Genomic DNA, 19,949 nt, shown 5'->3' on the forward strand with positions numbered 1-19,949 from the left:
GATCACTTAAATATACTATCATATCATCTGCAAACAGTGATATTTTGACTTCTTCTTTTCCAATCTGCATCCCCTTGACCTCCTTTTGTTGTCTGATTGCTCTGGCTAGAACTTCAAGAACTATATTAAATAAGTAGGGAGAGAGTGGGCAGCCTTGTCTAGTCCCTGATTTTAGTGGGAATGCTTCAAGTTTCTCTCCATTTAGTTTAATGTTACCTACTGGTTTGCTGTATATGGCTTTTACTATGTTTAGGTATGGGCCTTGAATTCCTGATCTTTCCAGGACTTTTATCATGAAGGGGTGTTGAATCTTGTCAAATGCTTTCTCAGCATCTAATGAAATGATCGTGTGGTTTTGATCTTTCAGTTTCTTTATATAATGGATCACGTTGATGGTTTTCCGTACATAAAACCATCCCTGCATGCCTGGGATGAAGCCTACTTGATCATGGTGGATGATTGTTTTGATGTGCTCTTGGATTCGGTTTGCCAGAATTTTATCGAGTATTTTTGCGTCGATATTCATAAGGGAAATTGGTCTGAAGTTCTCTTTCTTTGTTGGGTCTTTGTGTGGTTTAGGTATAAGAGTAATTGTGGCTTCATAGAAGGAATTCGGTAGTGCTCCATCTGTTTCAATTTTGTGGAATAGTTAGGATAGTATTGGTATGACGTCTTCTATGAAGGTCTGATAGTATTCTGCACTTAACCCATCTGGACCTGGGCTCTTTTTGGTTGGGAGACCTTTAATGACTGCTTCTATTTCCTTATGAGTTATGGGGTTGTTTAACTGGTTTATCTGTTCCTGATTTAACTTCGGTACCTGGTATCTGTCTAGGAATTTGTACATTTCCTGCAGATTTTCAAGTTTTGTTGAATATAGGCTTTTATAGTAAGATCTGATGATTTTTTGAATTTCCTCTGAATCTGTTGTTATGGCTCCCTTTTCATTTCTGATTTTGTTAATTTGGACACACTCTTTGTGTCCTCTCGTTAGTCTGGCTAAGGGTTTATCTATCTTGTTGATTTTCTCAAAGAACCAACTTTTGGTTCTGTTGATTCTTTCTATGGTCCTTTTTGTTTCTACTTGGTTGATTTCAGCTCTGAGTTTGATTATTTCCTGCCTTCTACTCCTCCTGGGTGTATTTGCTTCTTTTTGTTCTAGAGCTTTTGGGTGTGCGGTCAAGCTGCCTACATATGCTCTCTCCTGTTTCTTTCTGCAGGCACTCAGCGCTATGAGTTTTTCTCTTAGCACAGCTTTCATTGTGTCCCATAAGTTTGGGTATGTTGTACCTTCATTTTCATTAAATTCTAAAAAGTCTTTAATTTCTTTCTTTATTTCTTCCTTGACCAGGTAAGCATTGAGTTGAGCATTGTTCAATTTCCACGTATATGTGGACATTCTTCCCTTATTGTTATTGAAGACCAGTTTTAGGCCATGGTGCTCTGATAACATGCATGGAATTATTTCTATCTTTCTGTACCTGTTGAGGCCCGTTTTTTGACCAATTATATGGTCAATTTTGGAGAAAGTACCATGAGGAGCTGAGAAGAAGGTGTATCCTTTTGCTTTAGGATAGAATGTTCTATAAATATCTGTTAAGTCCATTTGATTCATGACTTCTCTTAGTCTGTCTACATCTCTGTTTAATTTCTGTTTCCATGATCTGTCCATTGATGAGAGTGGGGTGTTGAAATCTCCTACTATTATTGTGTGAGGTGCAATGTGTGTTTTGAGCTTTAGTAAGGTTTCTTTTACATACATAGGTGCCCTTGTATTTGGGGCATAGATATTTAGGATTGAGAGTTCATCTTGGTGGATTTTTCCTTTGATGAATATGAAGTGTCCTTCCTTATCTTTTTTGATGAATTTTAGTTGAAAATTGATTTTATTTGATAATAGAATGGCTACTCCAGCTTGCTTCATCTGACCATTTGCTTGGAAAGTTGTTTTCCAGCCTTTCACTCTGAGGTAGTGTCTGTCTTTGTCTCTGAAGTGTGTTTCCTGTAGGCAGCAGAATGCAGGGTCCTCGTTGCATCTTCAGTTTGTTAATCTATGTCTTTTTATTGGGGAGTTGAGGCCATTGATGTTGAGAGATATTAAGGTATAGTGATTATTGCTTCCTGTTATATTCATATTTGGATATGAAGTTATCTTTGTGTGCTTTTCTTCTCTTTGTTTTGTTTCCAAGACGATTAGTTTCTTGCTTCTTCTAGGGTATAGCTTGCCTCCTTATGTTGGACTTTACCATTTATTATCCTTTGTAGTGCTGGATTTGTAGAAAGATATTGTGTAAATTTGGTTTTGTCATGGAATATCTTGGTTTCTCCATCTATGTTAATTGAGAGTTTTGCAGGATATTGTAACCTGGGCTGGCATTTGTGTTTCTGAGGGTCTCTATGACATTATAGATACTTTCTTAAATTCATTTTATTTGATCTCATAAAATATGTGGACAAATGCCATATATTCGAAATGGATTTTTACGCCAATAAGACATTATAGACCAGCATCAGTATGAACTCAATTTGACAGTATTTTAACAAAGCTTGCCACATACATTTCCATAATCAAGAGCAATTAGCTATGAGTATGCTATTGTTCAACTGGCTCCATTCAGTATATTCAGTTCAGGCACAGATTATTAAATGAACCTGCTTCAGTTAAGGATGGGTATTCACACCTCAATTAACCCAAATGACAAAAACTCACATAGACATAATCAAAGTGCAAAATATCCTAGACAATTTTACACTGATAACACAAAACCAGATGCCTGTAGACTATCAGTCTCATATGCAAAATGTCCATGTAACATAAACTTTGCTCACCAGTGCTGAAAATCATTAGGGTGCAAAAGAAACAGTAGATTTATCTCACTATCCTGTTAAAATACTATTATGGTACTTATGATGCCACTTCAATGTATGTGTACACATTTCCCAATCATATATGCATAATGTTATTTCATTTTTAATTGGATCAATGAATATGTGAATATGACATAATTCAGACTCATAAAATTACCATTATGAATCATAAATCTTCCTTAGCTGAACTCCCCGCTGAAGAACATTAAATTCATGAATCCTGGTGGAGATTGAATATCTTTGAATCCTTCAGAGGGCTTTCACATAGATTATGACATTCTGAACTTCTGGGACTTTCCACAAGGTCTTACATATAAAGTGAAAGTAGGAACATTTTCTCCATATTTCCACCTGTTCAACAATTGTCGATTTCTGAGGACAGGATAGAGTGGAATATAGGAGTGGAGCAACAGGTGGGTGGAATCTTACACTATTCTGTAGAGAACACAGGTAAAAACCATGTAAAATGCCTTGGTGAGACTGATGCCTCCACATAAATCAAAAGATGAATCTAATGATAAAGTGCCAAACTTACTTTCCATGTTCAAGTGTTTCTTAATGTGTTTACCTTTGCAAAGATTAGCAAATTCTTACCAATGTTATGCATAATTCTAATTTTATTAAATACATATATGTGTGTATATATATATACCTATTTGATAATGTATAATTTTTTGTGTGTACACAATTTGAATCTCTTCATTCTGTGATAAGTAGATAGATAGATATAGATATATTATAGATAATGTGTATTTTAGCAATATATATTATCATAAATAAATAGAATGAGCATGCATAATATTAAATTCATTATTACCCAATCCTGTAATATACTTTAGTTACCAGGCTAATTCTTTATATCCTCATTTCTTTAATATCCTCAGATTCCTGTCTCTGTATGCAGTGAAAGTTGTGGTCCTGGATTCAGAAAATCTCTTCAGGAAGGGAAAGCCGCTTGCTGTTTTGATTGTGCCCTATGTCCAGAAAATGAAATTTCCAATGGAACAGGCAAGTGCATGCATTAAAGATGAGGTTCTCACCACTGTTTTTAATCATGCTTAAGATTTTGTCCTCATAATTAATAGTAATATTCAACAACATAGCTCCTTATTCTAGTCTACATTTAGAGCTTTATATGATTACAAGCTATATTTAATTTGGTTAATACTTGTTGAGAATGTGAAAGGATGCTAACAATAGTTTTTCTAGAGAATGTAACAAGTGCCTTCTAGATACAAATAATTATGTCTGATACTGTCCAGACTTTTTACCTATATTTGTACCATATTAAAACTTTTAATCTGTCACAAGGTCATCTTAAAAATTCCCAGAACAAATCCTAAAATAGATACGATCTTAATAGACAGTAGATTTCTTCTTAATTAATACAGGCATTCAAGAGATGGCTTAGTAGTTAATAGAAGCGGCTTTCCTTTTAGTGGAAATGGGTGTGACCTCCACTAGTACTATGATGGCTTGAAACTATTTATAATTCAAGGCCCAAGGATCTGACACCACATTATGACCAACCTTGATAGCATACTCATTTCTGGCACAGATCAACATATAGTAAAAATACTCAATCCAAATAGCATGGGTAGTAAAAGATTCATAGGCCGCATACATAACAATATATGGCATAATATTCTTCCAATGTAATATCCTGTTTCCAATTATCTGTAGCTCAAATAAGTAGGTAATAAAATCTGTGTAGATGCACAATTAGGGTTATTTGCGAATTCCTGCCGAATGAAGAAAGCGATGCTACACATGTGAGAGTTCATCATGGCTTTTTAAAAATGTTTGAACCAAGACATAAAATGACTAAAGGACATCATAAATGTTTCTTAGTATTGTCAGGTATGGCTGAGCATGGAAAAAATACATCATGTAATAATCAGTAAATATTGAATTAGGTGAGTAAAATACACACCTCAAAAATTAATAGGTCAATCTTCCTGAATATCATTGTACTGGCCAGTTTTGTGTATCAACTTGACACAAGCTGGAGTTGTCACAGAAAAAGGAGTCTCAGTTGGAGAAATTCCTCCACAGATCCAGCTGTAAGGTATTTTCTTAATTAGTAATCAAGGAGGGAGGGCCCCTTGTGGGTGGTAGCATCCCTGGGCTGGAAGTCTTGGGTTCTACAAGAAAGTAAACTGAGGAATCCAGGTTAAGCAAGCCAGTAAGATACATCCCTCCAGTGGTAATGGGGAGAGGATGGGGAGGGGAACATCCATATAGAAGGACAAAGGGAGGGATTAAGCGGATGTTGGCCTGGAAACCGGGAAGGGTAATAAAAATTGAAATGTAAATAAGAAATACTCAACTTAATAAAGATGGGGGAAAAAGAGAAAAAACCCAAATGCCAAGCATGGATAATATCATTGTGCACCTACCTATAGCTAAAATAATGAGAAATCCCCTTTAAAACCATGTCAATAAGCCACAATGTGGATTACCATATACTTTTTACTTCTTTATGCATTATCACTGTTACTTACCAAGATAAATATGTAAAGTCACTAAGGAAAGTTTTTATCTTAAAGGGAAAATGCCACTAATAAAAATTATTTTAAATATGAAAAAAAAGAAACATCCCTCCATGGCCTCTGCATCAACTCCTACTTCCTGACCTTTTAGAGTTTTAGACCTGACATCCTTTGGTGATGATCAGCGTGGAAGTGTAAGCTGAACAAACCCTCCCCCACCCCACACTTGATTCTTTTTGCTGATGTTTGTGCAAGAATAGAAACCATGACTAATTCAACCATGTATATATGATAATTATATATATATATATATTATAAATCACACATGCAATACATGCATGCAATGGTGCACATAATATAATGGTGCATTATATGCAATGGACATGTGATGAAAATCATGCAATCTTGGTTCCATCCTTTAGATGTATGTATTTATAGACATGATAAAGGCAAATATATCCTACTGCTAATATAAAATTCACTTTAACTAGTTCTATTAAATCAGGGACAAGAAAATATTAACTAATACATACATTTTATATAAATTTTTTATATCTTATCTTGAGAAGTAGGGTAATGAAATAGACAAAGGAAGTGCAGAATACAAAAGAGAAACTCAAAAAGCTGTACTTTAACAAACAGGATATATGCCTAATAGGCCCTAAACACTTTACAAGAAATATCCTACAGTTGATGCACACATTCAGCAAAGTAACAAGACACAATATTAACTCAGAAAATGGCTTCTTAAATAAAAACAAACCAATCAGGAAGTAAATAATGGGAACTAAATATACCTGATAATAATTAAAACAATGGGGTGGAAACATCAGTACACTGAAAGATTTAAACACTGAAAAGAAATTGAAAAACCTACCGGAAGGTAAAAATAACTCCCTTCCACTTTGTGTAAATGAATAGTGTCTTTGTTGGGACTGTATTGCTCTGATAAAACGTTAAAATTGTAGTTAAGGGAAGAAATCCTTTCTTTCATGTTTTAGCCCTGAGCTTACCACTACGTAAGGAAATCAGGCTAAAAACAGAAAGCAGAAATTTGGGGGCAGAAAATTACAAAGAATACATGGAATAATGGAACTTACATGATTGCTTCAATGTTTGGCAAATTGCTTCCTGAAGCAGTGTAGTATCAATTGTCCAGTAGTAACCACACCCACACTGAGCTGTCCCATCCCACATCAATCATCAATCAAAAAAATACACCAGAGACAATGCACAGCACTGAAGGGACCCGGTCAAGAGCTCCCTGCACACAAATCCCGTGGGAAGGAGAGCTAAACTTTTAGAGGGGCAGACACCCCTGGGAAGCCAGAGGAGACTACACTCTGCCCACATTTCTGACTCCAGAATAAAACACCTAACACCATCAGGGACCTCTGTGCACAGTGCCCCAGGAAAAGGCAGGGCAGGACTCTCTGGTTGCCGCCCTCATGGAGAGCTCAAAAGCAGTCCTCCAGGAGGGACTTCAGGCACGGGACCAAAGGTAAGACCAACTTATCTGCTCCAAGTGACCTGCCTGGTGGATTCAGGACACAGGCCCACAGGAACAGCTGAAGACCAGTAGACATGAAAGACTACACGCCTGAAAGCAAAACACTCTGTTGCCATAACTGGCAGAAAGAAAACAGAAAAACAGGTCTACAGGGTCTACAGCAACTCTAACACACAGGACTATAGGACAGTCTAGCAACTGACAGAAATAGCAGAACAAGGTAACACCAGAGAAAACCTGATGGCAAGAGGCAAGCACAGTAACCCAAGCAATAGAAACCAAGACTACAAGCAAACACTGAATATCCAAACATACCAGAAAAGCAAGATCTTGATTTTAAATCACATTTGATCATGATGCTGGAGGACTTCAAGAAAGACATTAAGAACTTAGTTAGAGAAACACAGGACAACATAAAAAAAAGTAGAAGCCTATAGAGAGGAATCACAAAAAAACCCTGAAAGAATTCCGGAAAAACACAGTCAAACAGGTAAGGAATTAAAAATGGAAATAGAAGCAACAAAGAAAGCACAAAGGGAGACAAGATATAGAAAACCAAAGGAAAAAACAAGGAGCCGTAGATACAAGCATCACCAACAGAATACAAGAGATAGAAGAATCTCAGGAGCAGAAGATTCCATAGAAATCATCGAATAACTGTCAAAGATAATGGAAAATGGAAAAAGCTACTGGTCCAAAACATACAGGAAATCCAGGACTCAATGAGAAGATCAAACCTAAGGATAATAGGTATAGAAGAGAGTGAAGACTCCCAGCTCAAAGGATCAGTAAATATCTTCAACAAATTCAGAGAAGAAAACTTCCTAAGCTAAAGAAAGAGATGCCCAGAAACATAAAAGAACCCTACAGAACTCCAAATAGATTGGACAATAAAAGAAACTCCTCCCACCACATAATAGTCAAAACACCAAATGCACAAAACTAAGAAAGAATATTAAAAGCAGTAAGGGGAAAAGGTCAAGTAACATATAAAGGCAGACCTATCAGAATCACACCAGACTTTTCACCAGAGACTATGAAAACCAGAAGATCCTGGAAAGATGTCATACAGACCCTAAGAGAACAAAAATGCCACCACGGGTTACACTATCCAGCAAAAGTCTCAATTAACATAGATGGAGAAACCAAGATATTCACTGACAAAACCAAATTTGCACAATATCTTTCTACAAATCCAGCCCTACAAAGGATAATAAATCGTAAAGCTCAACACAAGGAGGCAAGTTACATCCTAGAAAAAGCTAGAAACTAATGGCATTGCAACAAAACAAAGCACACAAACATAATCTCACATCCAAATACGAATATAACAGTAAGCAACAATCAATATTCCATACTATCTCCCAATATCAATGGACTCAACTACCCAATAAAAAGACATAGATTAACAAACTGGAAACTCAGTGAGGGCCCTTCATTCTGCTGCCTAAAGGAAACACACCTCAAAGACAAAGACAGAAACTACCTCAGAGTGAAAGGCTGGAAACACCTTTCCAAGCAAATGGTCTGAAGAAGCAAGATGGAGTTTCCATTCTAATATCAAATAAAATCGATTTTCAACTAAAACAAATCAAAAAGATAAGGAAGGACACTTCATATTCATCAAAGGAAAAATCCACCAAGATGAACTCTCAATCCTAAATATCCATGCTCCAAATACAAGGGCACCTACATACATAAAAGAAACCTTACTAAAGCTCAAAACACACATTGCACCTCACACAATAATAGTAGGAGATCTCAAAACCCCCTCTCATCAATGGACAGATAATGGAAACAGAAATTAAACAGAGACATAGACAGACTAAGAGAAGTCATGAATCAAATGGACTTAACAGATATTTATAGAATATACTATCCTAAAACAAAAGGATATACCTTCTTGTCACCACCTCATGGTACTTTCTCCAAAATTGACCATATAATCAGTCATAAAGCAGGCCTCAACAGATACAGAAAGATAGAAATTATCCCATGAGTCCTATCATACCACCACCAGCTAAAGCTGGTCTTCTATAACAATAAGGGAAGAATGCCCCCATATACATAGAAGTTGAACAGTCCTCTACTCAATGATAACCTTGTCAAGGAAGAAATAAAGAAGGAAATTAAAAACTTCTTAGAACTTCGTGAAAATGAACATATATCATGCCCAAACTTATGGGACACAATGAAAGCTGTGCTAAGGGGAAAACATATAGCTCTGAGTGCCTGCAGAAAGAAACAGGAGAGAGGATAGATCAGCAGCTTGACAGCACACCTAAAAGCTCTAGAACAAAAAGAAGCAAATGCAGCTAGGAGGAGTAGAAGGCAGGAATTAATCAAACTCAGAGCTGAAATCAAACAAGTAGAAACAAAAAGAACTATACAAAGAATCAACAAATACAAAAGCAGGTTCCTTGAGAAAATCAACAAGATAGATAAACCCTTCACCAGAGTAACCAGAGGACACAGAGAGTGTGTCCAAATTACCAAAATCAGAAATGAAAAGGGACACATACCTAAGAATCAGAGGAAATTCAAAAAATCACCAGATCCTGCTACAAAAGCATATATTCAACAAACCCTGAAAATCTGGAAGAAATGGACAATTTCCTGGACAGATACCAGGGACCAAAGTTAAATCAGCAACAGATAAACCATTTAAACAACCCCATAACTCCTAAAGAAATAGAAGCAGTCATAAAAGGTCTCCCAACCAAAAAGAGCCCCGGTCCAGATGGGTTCAGTGCAGAATTCTATCATACCTTCATAGGAGACCTCATACCAATACTATCGAAATTCTTCCACATAATTGAAACAGATGGAGAACTACCGATTTCCTTCTTTGAAGCCACAATTACTCTTATACCTAAACCACACAAAGACCCCACAAAGAAAGAGAACTTCAGACCAATTTCCCTTACGAATATCGACGCAAAGATACGCAATAAAATTCTGGCAAACCGAATCAAAGAGCACATCAAAACAATCATCCATCATGATCAAGTAGGCTTCATTCCAGGCATGCAGGGATCATTTAATATATGGAAAACCATCACCATAATCCACTATATAAACAAACTGAAAGATGAAAACCACATGATAATTTCATTAGATTCTGAGAAAGCATTTGACAGTATTCAACACCCCTTCATGATAAAAGTCCTGGAAAAAATAGGAATTCAAGGCCCATACAAAAACACAGTAAAAGCCTTATACAGCAAACCAGTACTTAACATTGAACTATATAGAGAGAAACTTGAAACAATCCCACTAAAATCATGGACTAGACAAGGCTGCCCACTCTCTCCCTACTTATTCAATATAGTTCTTGAAATTCCAGACAGAGCAATCGGACAACAAAACGAGATGAAAGGGATACAGATGGGAAAAAAGTCAAAATATCACTATTTGCAGATGATATTATAGTATATTTAGGTGATCCCGAGAGTTCCACCAGAGAACTAATAAACCTCATAAACACCTTCACCAAAGTGACTGGGTATAAATTTAACTCAAATAAATCAGTAGCCTTCCTCTACACAAAAGAGAAACAAGCCAAGAAAGAAATTAGGGAAATGACACCTTTCATAATAGTCCCAAATAATGTAAAATACCTCAGTGTGACTGTAACCAAGCAAGTAAAAATCTGTATGATAAGAAATTCAAGCCTCTGAAGAAAGAAATTGATGAAGATCTCAGAAGATGGAAAGATCTCCCATGCTCATGGATTGGCAGGATTAATATAGTAAAAACAGCCATTTTACCAAAAGCGATCTACAGATTCAATGCAATTCCCATCAAAATACCAATCCACTTCTTCAGAGAGTTAGACAGAACAATTTGCAAATTCATCTGGAATAACAAAAAAACCCAGGATAACTAAAACTATCCTCAACAATAAAAAGACTTCAGAGGGAATCACTATCCCTGAACTCAGAGCAATAGTGATGAAAACTGCATTGTATTGGTCCATAGACAGACAGATAGACCAGTGGAATAGAACTGAAGACCCAGAAATGAACCCACACACCGATGGTCACTTGATTTTTGACAAAGGAGCCAAAATCTTCCAATGGAAAAAAAGATAGCCTTTTCAGCAAATGTTGCTGGTTCAACTGGAGGTCAGCATGTAGGAGAATGCAGATCAATCCATGCTTATCACCCTGTAAAAGTTTAAAAGTCCAAGTGGATGAAGGACTTACACATCAAACCAGATACACTCAAACTAATAGAAGAAAAAGTGGCAAAGCATCTCGAACACATGGGCACTGCAGAAAAATTCCTCAACACCAATGGCTTATGCTCTAAGATCAAGAATCGACAAATGGGATCTCATAAAACTGCAAAGCTTCTGTAAGGCAAAGGACACTGGTGTTAGGTCAAAACGGCAACCAACAGATTGGGAAAAGATCTTTACCAATCCTACACCAGATAGAAGACTTATATCCAAAATATACAAAGAACTCAAGATATTAGACCACAGGGAAACAAATAACCCTATTGAAAATGGGGTTCAGAGCTAAAAAAAAACCTCACAGCTGAGGAATGTTGAATGGCTGAGAAACACCTGAAGAATTTTTCAACATCTTTAGTCATAAGGGAAATACATATCAAAACAACCCTGACATTTCACCTCACACCAGTCAGAATGGCTAAGACCAAACTCAGGGGACAGCAGATGCTGGCAGGGATGTGGAGAAAGAGAAACACTCTTCCATTGTTGGTGGGATTGCAGACTGGTACAACCATTCTGGAAATCAGTTTGGACGTTCCTCAGAAAATTGGACATTGAACTACCTGAGGACCCAGCTATACCTCTCTTGGCCATATACCCAAAAGATTCCCCAACATATAACAAAGACATGTGCTCCACTATATTCATAGAAGCCTTATTTACAATAGCCAGAAGGTGGAAAGAACCCAGATGCCCTTCAACAGAGGAATGGATACAGAAAATGTGGTACATCTACACAATGGAATAATACTCAGCTATCAAAAACAATGACTTTATGAAATTCATAGGCACTTCATAGAATGGACCTGGAAAATATCATCCTGAGTGAGGTAACCCAATCACAGAAAAAGACACATGATATCCACTCATTGATACTTGGATATTAGCCCAAATGTTCGAATTACCCTAGGTGCACGGAACACATGAAACTCAAGAAGGATGACCAAAATGTGAATGCCTCATTCCTTCTTTAAAAAGGGAACAATAATACCCTTGGGAGGAAATAGGGTTGCAAAATTTAGAACAGAGGTAGATGGAACACCCATTCAGAGCCTGCCCCACATGTGGCCCATACATATACAGCCACCAAACTAGATAAGATGGATGAAGGAAAGAAGTGCAGACAGACAGGAACCGGATGAGGATATCTCCTGAGAGACACACCCAGAATACAGCAAATACATAGGCGAATGCCATCACTAAACCACTGTTCTGGGAACGGGACCCCCGTTGAAGGAGTCAGAGAAAGGACTGAAAGAGCTTGAAGGGGCTTGGGACCCCATATGAACAACAATGCCAACCAACCAGAGCTTTCAGGGACTAAGCCACTACCCAAGTCTATGCATGGACTAACCCTGGGCTCCAACCTCATAGGTAGCAATGAATAGGCTAGTAAGAGCACCAGTGAAAGGGGAAGTCCTTTGTCCTAACAAGGGTGAACCCACAGTGAACGTGATTGTTGGGGGGAGAGCATAAATGGGGGTAGCATATGGAGGGGAACACCTATAAAGAACGGGAGGGGTAGGGTTTAGGGGGACGTTGGCCCGGAAACTGGAAAAGGGAGTAACAATCAAAATGTAAATAGGAAATACCCAAGTTAATCAAGATGAAAAAAAAGAAAAGAAAATACACCAAAACCTTGTCCACAGGTCAACCTTATGGATGCTTTTCCATTTGTAAGACTATTTTTCCCACATGTTTATACATATGTGTCACGTTCTCAGAAACCAATAATCACATGCATAATCTCCAAAAGCAACCCAATACACATAATCTATAGCTACGAACACATGCTCACTCATGATAATACTCTTTTACTTACAAGAGTCAAGACAATGAAATATCCTCCATATTCATCAACTAATGAATGGTTAATTAAACTGTATACAAATACACATAAAAGAACGATTTATCTATGAATATGAAATGATCACACTCATACATATGAGGTTTCTAAAACATTGTGAAAGAGGAGGAAGAAATATTTTAACAGCCATAGTACCAGCAAGTTTAATACAACATATATCCAAAATTGTACATAAAGGTTAATCAATATGTGTGCCCAGAGGTAAACTGAAATAGTTTACATGTAAAATAGATATCTTAAAGTAGACAGAAGACACCACATGGGCCATGGTATTGCACAAAATACTGTTGAGAAGTTGGCAACTTGAAAAATGGGAACGGGAAAGCTGGAAAAATGAACACAATCCATCAACAATTTCTATGTAATTAAAAATAAGTTAACATTATGTGGTAGAAACTAAAAATTATATAAAGAAAGTCATGTTCCCCATTTTAACATAGTGTATCTTCCTTTCATTTCTGAGGTAGTCTGCAAATCGTCTTCCTAGGGGTACTTAGATGACTACCTAGTACCTCAATTAAACCAACAGGGTCTAGATTTTAGGAATCTAACTTAGTACAATAAAAATGTGTTTTGTACTGTTTCAATATCACATTTCATTATGACTTTCACCAAATTAACTTCAAAAATGTAGAATTTTATCATGAAGGGAAGTTATAGGATAAAGTCAAGGCAGGAATCTGGATGCAGAAACTAAAGGAGAGACCATGGAGCTGCTTACTACCTTGCTCCCCATAGCCCATTTAATGTATTTGTTAGAATAACTGAGGATGAATCTCCAAGGTTGGCAAAGGCCACAAATGGGGAGAACCACCAACTACAATCATTAAGACAATACTTCACAGACTGGACTATGGCCAACCAGATGGAGGCATTTTCTCGTTTGATATTCCCATTTCAAACGTACCTTCATTTTGTTCTAAGTTAAGAAAACAATAACCAGCACCACAGATGATATTTTGGAAATATAAATTTGGATGGTTGCTAGTTCATTATGCCTTCATATCAATAAATGGGATTCCCAAAGACCTCAGCATGTTTTTGGGGCTTTAACTTTCTCTCACATGAGACAAATATAATAATAGTGTCCAACAGGTGTCTTCGTGCTGCAGAGAACATGAGATTAAATGTTCTAAATGTAACAGTAAATAACATTTCCCTTCATGGATACCTCAGTACAAATTACCATAGCATAACGTATATATTATAAGAATAAATATAGTGCTTTAATTTGGAGATAAGAAAAAAGTGCCATGAATACATATTAGAAATGAAAAAGAAAACGCATTTGCTTATTTACATGATTCTTATTAATTGGATATAATCTTGAAAGAAGAAACATGTTGTTACGACTTTCCATCTGTGCATAAAAATACTGGGCTTCCATTTCAGAATGAGCAACATTCAGGCGTGGGAGTGTACAAAGAGGAAAGCTGTTGAGGTTGTAGTATCATGTCACATTGCATTTCTTGCCAGATATTGATCAGTGTGTGAAATGTACAGAGGACCAGTATGCCAACACAGATCGGACAGTCTGCATCCAAAAAGCTGTGACATTTTCTGGCTTTGGAAAACCCCTTGGGGATGACACTCGCCAGCATGGACCTATGCTATTCTATCCTCACCTCATTTGTCCTGGGGTTTTTTGTAAAGCACCAAAACACTCCTGTGGTGAAGGCAAATAACAGTACTCTCAGCTACATCTTGCTCATCTCCCTCACTTTCTGCTTTCTTTGCTCATTTCTATTCATTGGTCAGCCCAACGTAGTCACCTGCATCCTGCAGCAGACCACATTTGGAGTTGTTTTCACAGTGGCTGTTTCTACTGTCTTGGCAAAAACCATTACAGTCATCCTGGCCTTCAAGAGCACAGCTCCAGGACGAAGGTTGAGGTGGTTGCTTATATCAGGAGCACCGAAATTCATCATTCCCATCTGTACACTAATACAAACTGTCTTCTGTGGAGTTTGGCTGGGAATATCTCCTCCATTTGTGGACACAGATGCACACTCTGAACATGGTCATATCATTATTATGTGCAACAAGGGCTCAGTAACAGCCTTCTACTGTGTGCTGGGATACCTGGGAGCTCTGTCCCTAGTGAGCTTCACAGAAGCTTTTATGGCCAGGAACCTGCCTGACGCCTTCAATGAAGCCAAGTTCTTGACCTTCAGCATGCTGGTATTCCTCAGTGTTTGGGTCACATTTCTCCCTGTTTACCACAGTACTAAAGGAAAGATCATGGTGGCTGTGGAGGTCTTCTCCATCTTGGCCTCCAGCACAGGTCTTCTAGGTTGTATCTTTATCCCCAAATGTTATATTATTCTTGCAAGACCTGAAATGAACTCATTGAAATGCAGACGAAATAGAGTTCAGTGGAAATAAGAGGGTTTTTTAAGACTCATAATTATTTTAGAGTTTGAAGTCCTCAAAATAAAGTTTATCAGGTTAAAAACTTGTATATCTTTGACACACGCCAGAAGATTGAGTGAGTGATTAGCTATTCTGTGGTAACATTAGAGTGTTTTATGTCAAAGACTACATTATCTTGAGCTCTTTTAGCCATTTAATCAGACAGCTACAACTAACCTCTCTATGTTAAGTTCTCATAAAATTAACAACATGGTACAGTTATGTACCAAACCAGAGGCCTAGATAATAAAGGAAAATATTGTACAATTTACCATAAATAGATTTACAAGTTTTATTGGAACTTGACACAAACTTGTTCCTGTCATATAATTTTAAACAGTCTTTATTTGTATATTAATGCATTCTATTATATAAAAGGAGAGGAGAAAGGTACCATTATATCTAAACACAGTATTTGAAGTAACCTGTATTCTCAGGCAATGGTCACTGGTATTTGTTGCAAATATAAAGTTTTCCATACAATATTTGAGGAAAATTTTTTGTATGTTTGATTATTTGTAACTTCAGCAACTTTGCAATACTAAAGAGCATGTTCCTTTCCAGTCAGATGAATTACAACATCAGAAGACATGACTACATGACATGTTAAATTTACTAGAATATAACATCACAATACAATCATGTTTCTGGTATATGTATGATAGTATTGACAGAGAATACTAAACTAGTAGGAAGGATCCATCTCAATGCTTGGAACTATATCCCATGGACAAGATTTCAGTGGTGACTATAAAGAGATAGTAACTTAAGCACCAATATTCAGGAATCTTTTTTCTAAATTAGTTGTAACTTAACCATCTTCTTCAGATTCTTGGAGACATGAATTTTCTATTGTGACATACTGCTCCCTATATCAAGATTTTGAATAACCCAACTAATAAAATTATGCGCTTAATGTTAAACAATATAATAGTATTATAGTAAAAGTGGCTATCTTGTCAAAAGCAATCTACAGACTCATTGCAATCCCCATCAAAATTTCATCTCACTTCTTCATAGAGTTAGAAAGAGAAATTTACAAATTCATTTCAAATAAAAAAAATCCAGATAGCAAAACCTATTCTCAATAACAAAAGAACTTCTTGGGGAATCACCATTCCTGACCTTAAGCAGTATTACATAGCAAAAGTGATAAAACCTGTATGGTATTAGTAGAGAGATACGCAGGTAGATCAAGGGAATAAAATAGAAGACTCAGAAATGAACCCACACACGTGTCATCACTTTATCTTTAACAAAGGAGTTAAAACCATCCAGTGAAAACTAGGTAGCATTTTTTAAAAAATGGTGCTGGTTCAACTGGAGGTCAGCATGTAGAAGAATGCAAACTGGCACATTATTGTTCCCCTGTCCAAGTGGATCAAAGACCTCCACATAAAACCATATACACTCAAACTAATAGGAAGAAAAGTGGAGAACAGCCTCAAACACAAGGGCACTGGAGACGTTTTCTTGAACAAAACACCAATGGCTTATACTCCAAGAATAAGAATTGACAAATGGGCCTCATAAAACTGCCAAGCTTCTGTAAGGCAATGAGCACTATAATTAGGACAAAATGGCAACCAACCGATTGGGAAAAGATCTTTATCAATCCTGTATCTGGTAAGGGGTTAATATCCAATATGTACAAAGAACTCAAGAAGTTAGACTCCATAGAGTGAAATAACCCTATTAAAAATTGGATACAGAGCAAAACAAAGAATTCTCAACTGATGGATATCAAATGGCTGAGAAATACCTAAAGAAATTTTCACAATCCTTAGTCATCTTTGAAATGCAAATCTAAACAACCCTGAGATTCCACCTCACTCTAGTCAGAATGGCTAAGATAAAAACCCCGGTGATAACAAATGCTGGCAAGGATATAGAGAAAGACAAACACTCCTCCATTGTTGTTGGGATTCCAAGCTGGGACAACCATTCTGGAAATCAGTCTAAAGATGCTTCAGAAATTTGAATATAACACTACCTGAGGACCCAGCTATACCAATCCTGAGCATATACCTAAGAGATGCTCCAACATACAACAGACACATTTTCCACTGTGTTTCTAGCAGCCTTATTTATAATACCCAGAAGCTGGAAAGAACCCAGATGCCCTTCAACAGAGGAATGGATACAGAAAATGTAGTACATCTACACAATGGAGTACTACTCAACTAATAAAAACAATAACCTTTTCTTTCCTTCCATTTTTGTTAAATTGGGTATTTCTTATTTACATTTCAAATGTTATTCCCTTTCCTGGTTTCCAGGCCATCAGCCCCCTAATCCCTTCCCCTTCCTACTATATGGGTGTTCCCCTTCGAATCCACTCCCCGTTACTGCCCCTCCCAACAATCCCAGAGAGTGGGGGTCCAGCCTTGGAAGGACCAAGGGCTTCCCCTTTCACTGGTGCCCCTACAAAGCTATTCATTGATACCTATGAATTTGGAGACCAGGGTCAGTCCATGTATCATCTTTGGGCAGTTGCTTAGTCCCTGGAAGCTCTACTTAGTTGGTATTGTTTCTATTATGGGGTCTCAAGCCCCTTCAGCTCTTTCAGTCCTTTCTCTGATTCCTCCAAGAGGGTTGTGCTCTTGGTTCAGTAGTTAACTACTGGTGGTCACCTCTTTATTTGACATATTCTGGCTGTGTCTCTCAGGAGAGAACTACATCTGGTTCCATTCAGCCTGGACTTCTTAGCTTCATCCATCTTATCCAGTTTTGGTGGCTGTATATGTATGGGCCACATGTGGGTCAGGCTCTGAATGGCTGTTCCTTCAGTCTCTGTCCTAAACTTTGCTTACCTATCCCCTGCTATGGGATATATTTTTGTTCCCCTTTTAAAGAAGGAGTGAATCATCCACACATTGATGATCTTTCTTGAGTTTCATGTGGTCTGTGCATCTAGCGTAATTTGAGCATTTGGGCTAATATCCACTTATCAATGAGTGCATATCATGTGTCTTTTTCTGTGATTGGGTTACCTCACTCAGGATGATATTTTCTAGTTCCATCCATTTGTTTATGAATTTCATAAAGTCGTTGTTTTTGATAGCTGAGTAGTATTCCACTGTGTAGATGTACCACATTTTCTGCATCCATTCCTCTGTTGAAGGGCATCTGGGTTCTTTCCAGCTTCTGGCTATTATAGATAAGGCTTCTATGAACATAGTGGAGCATGTGTCTTTGTTGTATGTTGGAGCATATTTTGGGTATATGCCCAGGAGATGTATAGCTGGGTCCTCAGGTAGTACAACATCCAATTTTCTGAGGAATGTCCAGACTGGGAAAAATATTCATAGGAGAGAATATGGAGACAAAGTTTAGAACAGACACAGAAGGAATGGCCATCAGAGCCTTCCCCTCCTGGGGGATCCAGCCCATATATATACAGATACCAAATTTAGACAATATTGATGAAGCCAAGAAATACGTGCTGACAGGAGCCTGATATACCTGTCTCCTGAGAGGCTCAGCCGTAACAAGACAAATACAGAGGCAAATGCTAGCAGTAAAGCATTGAACTGACAATCCAGTTCCCATTGTAGAAATTAGAGAAAGGATTGAAAGAGCCGAAAGTACTTGTAACACCATAGGAACTGTAATACCACGCAACAGGAGCTCCCAGGGACTCAACCACTACCCAAAGATTACACATGAACAGACACATGGCTCCAGCTGCATATGTAACATTGATGTTTTGAGTCATCAATGGCATGGGAAGCACTTGTTCCTGCCAAGTGTAGACCCCAGTGTAGGAAAATGTCAGGACAGAGAGGCAGGAATGGGAGGTGTTTGGGGAGGGGCAACAATCTTATAGAAGAAGTGTAGGGGCATTGGCTAGGGGGGTTATGGACAGGAAACCAGGAAAGATTTGAAATATAAATAAAAGGAATCCAATAACATAAAACAAACAAACAAGAAAATGAAAAAAAACAAAGGGGATTTTTCAAGGTGATAAATCAAGGTCATAACGTTGTCTCAATTTATTTGAAGGGAAATATTTCAAATAATGTACTATTGGAAAAACAATAGTATGTGACAGTGAGATATCTCAGCTCAATGATCTGGGTGTAACTCCTGGGAACCCAAATGGATTACAGGGAAAACTGACTCTGGACAATTGTCCTCTGTCTCTCAGGGTCACCCACAGGCTCCTGGTGATACAGACTTTGTTTCTTCCAAGCTAACAGACCACCAGGTGCCTGGTTCTCTCACCAGGAAAGAGAGTTTATATCAGTGTAGTGATTGGTGACCACACATCAGGATCTCAATTTACAAATTCTTCTTCTGTTATTCTGGGAATCACAACATGCCTGGCTGCAGGATTGTTCTGTGAAATGTCCCTGTTCTCTGGCAGGGATAGGAAGATAACCCCTCTTCTGCCATGTGGGCTCTGAGGTCCAGTCCTCAGAACCCATGTCTTCCTGTGTGTCTCTGGTCCTGAGAGCCTGACTGTGCTGTTCCCTGTTTGGTCTTGGAGTTAATGATACTTTATAATAAGTGTGGGAGAGAATGTTGTGCAACTCGGGGAGACATTTCAGGGAAAGG

General features: G+C 37.7%; 1 protein-coding gene across 2 annotated transcripts in view; it reads left to right on the plus strand.

The window, feature by feature from the left end:
* Vom2r64 (vomeronasal 2 receptor, 64) overlaps positions 1 to 15,362 on the plus strand; it is a 29,855-nt gene extending 14,493 nt beyond the window's left edge. Inside the window, 5 exon segments of one of the 2 annotated variants that reach the window (NM_001099513.3) lie at positions 3,052 to 3,213; positions 3,216 to 3,281; positions 3,753 to 3,884; positions 14,465 to 14,536; positions 14,538 to 15,362. In NM_001099513.3, the coding sequence (NP_001092983.3) occupies positions 3,052 to 3,213; positions 3,216 to 3,281; positions 3,753 to 3,884; positions 14,465 to 14,536; positions 14,538 to 15,362 (1,257 nt within the window). 2 annotated transcript variants of the gene reach the window in all.
* Positions 15,363 to 19,949: the final 4,587 nt, after the last annotated feature.

Source organism: Rattus norvegicus, chromosome 12 (genome assembly GCF_021556685.1).
Source record: "Rattus norvegicus strain SHRSP/BbbUtx chromosome 12, alternate assembly SHRSP_T2T, whole genome shotgun sequence".
NCBI classification, from domain to species: domain Eukaryota; kingdom Metazoa; phylum Chordata; class Mammalia; order Rodentia; family Muridae; genus Rattus; species Rattus norvegicus.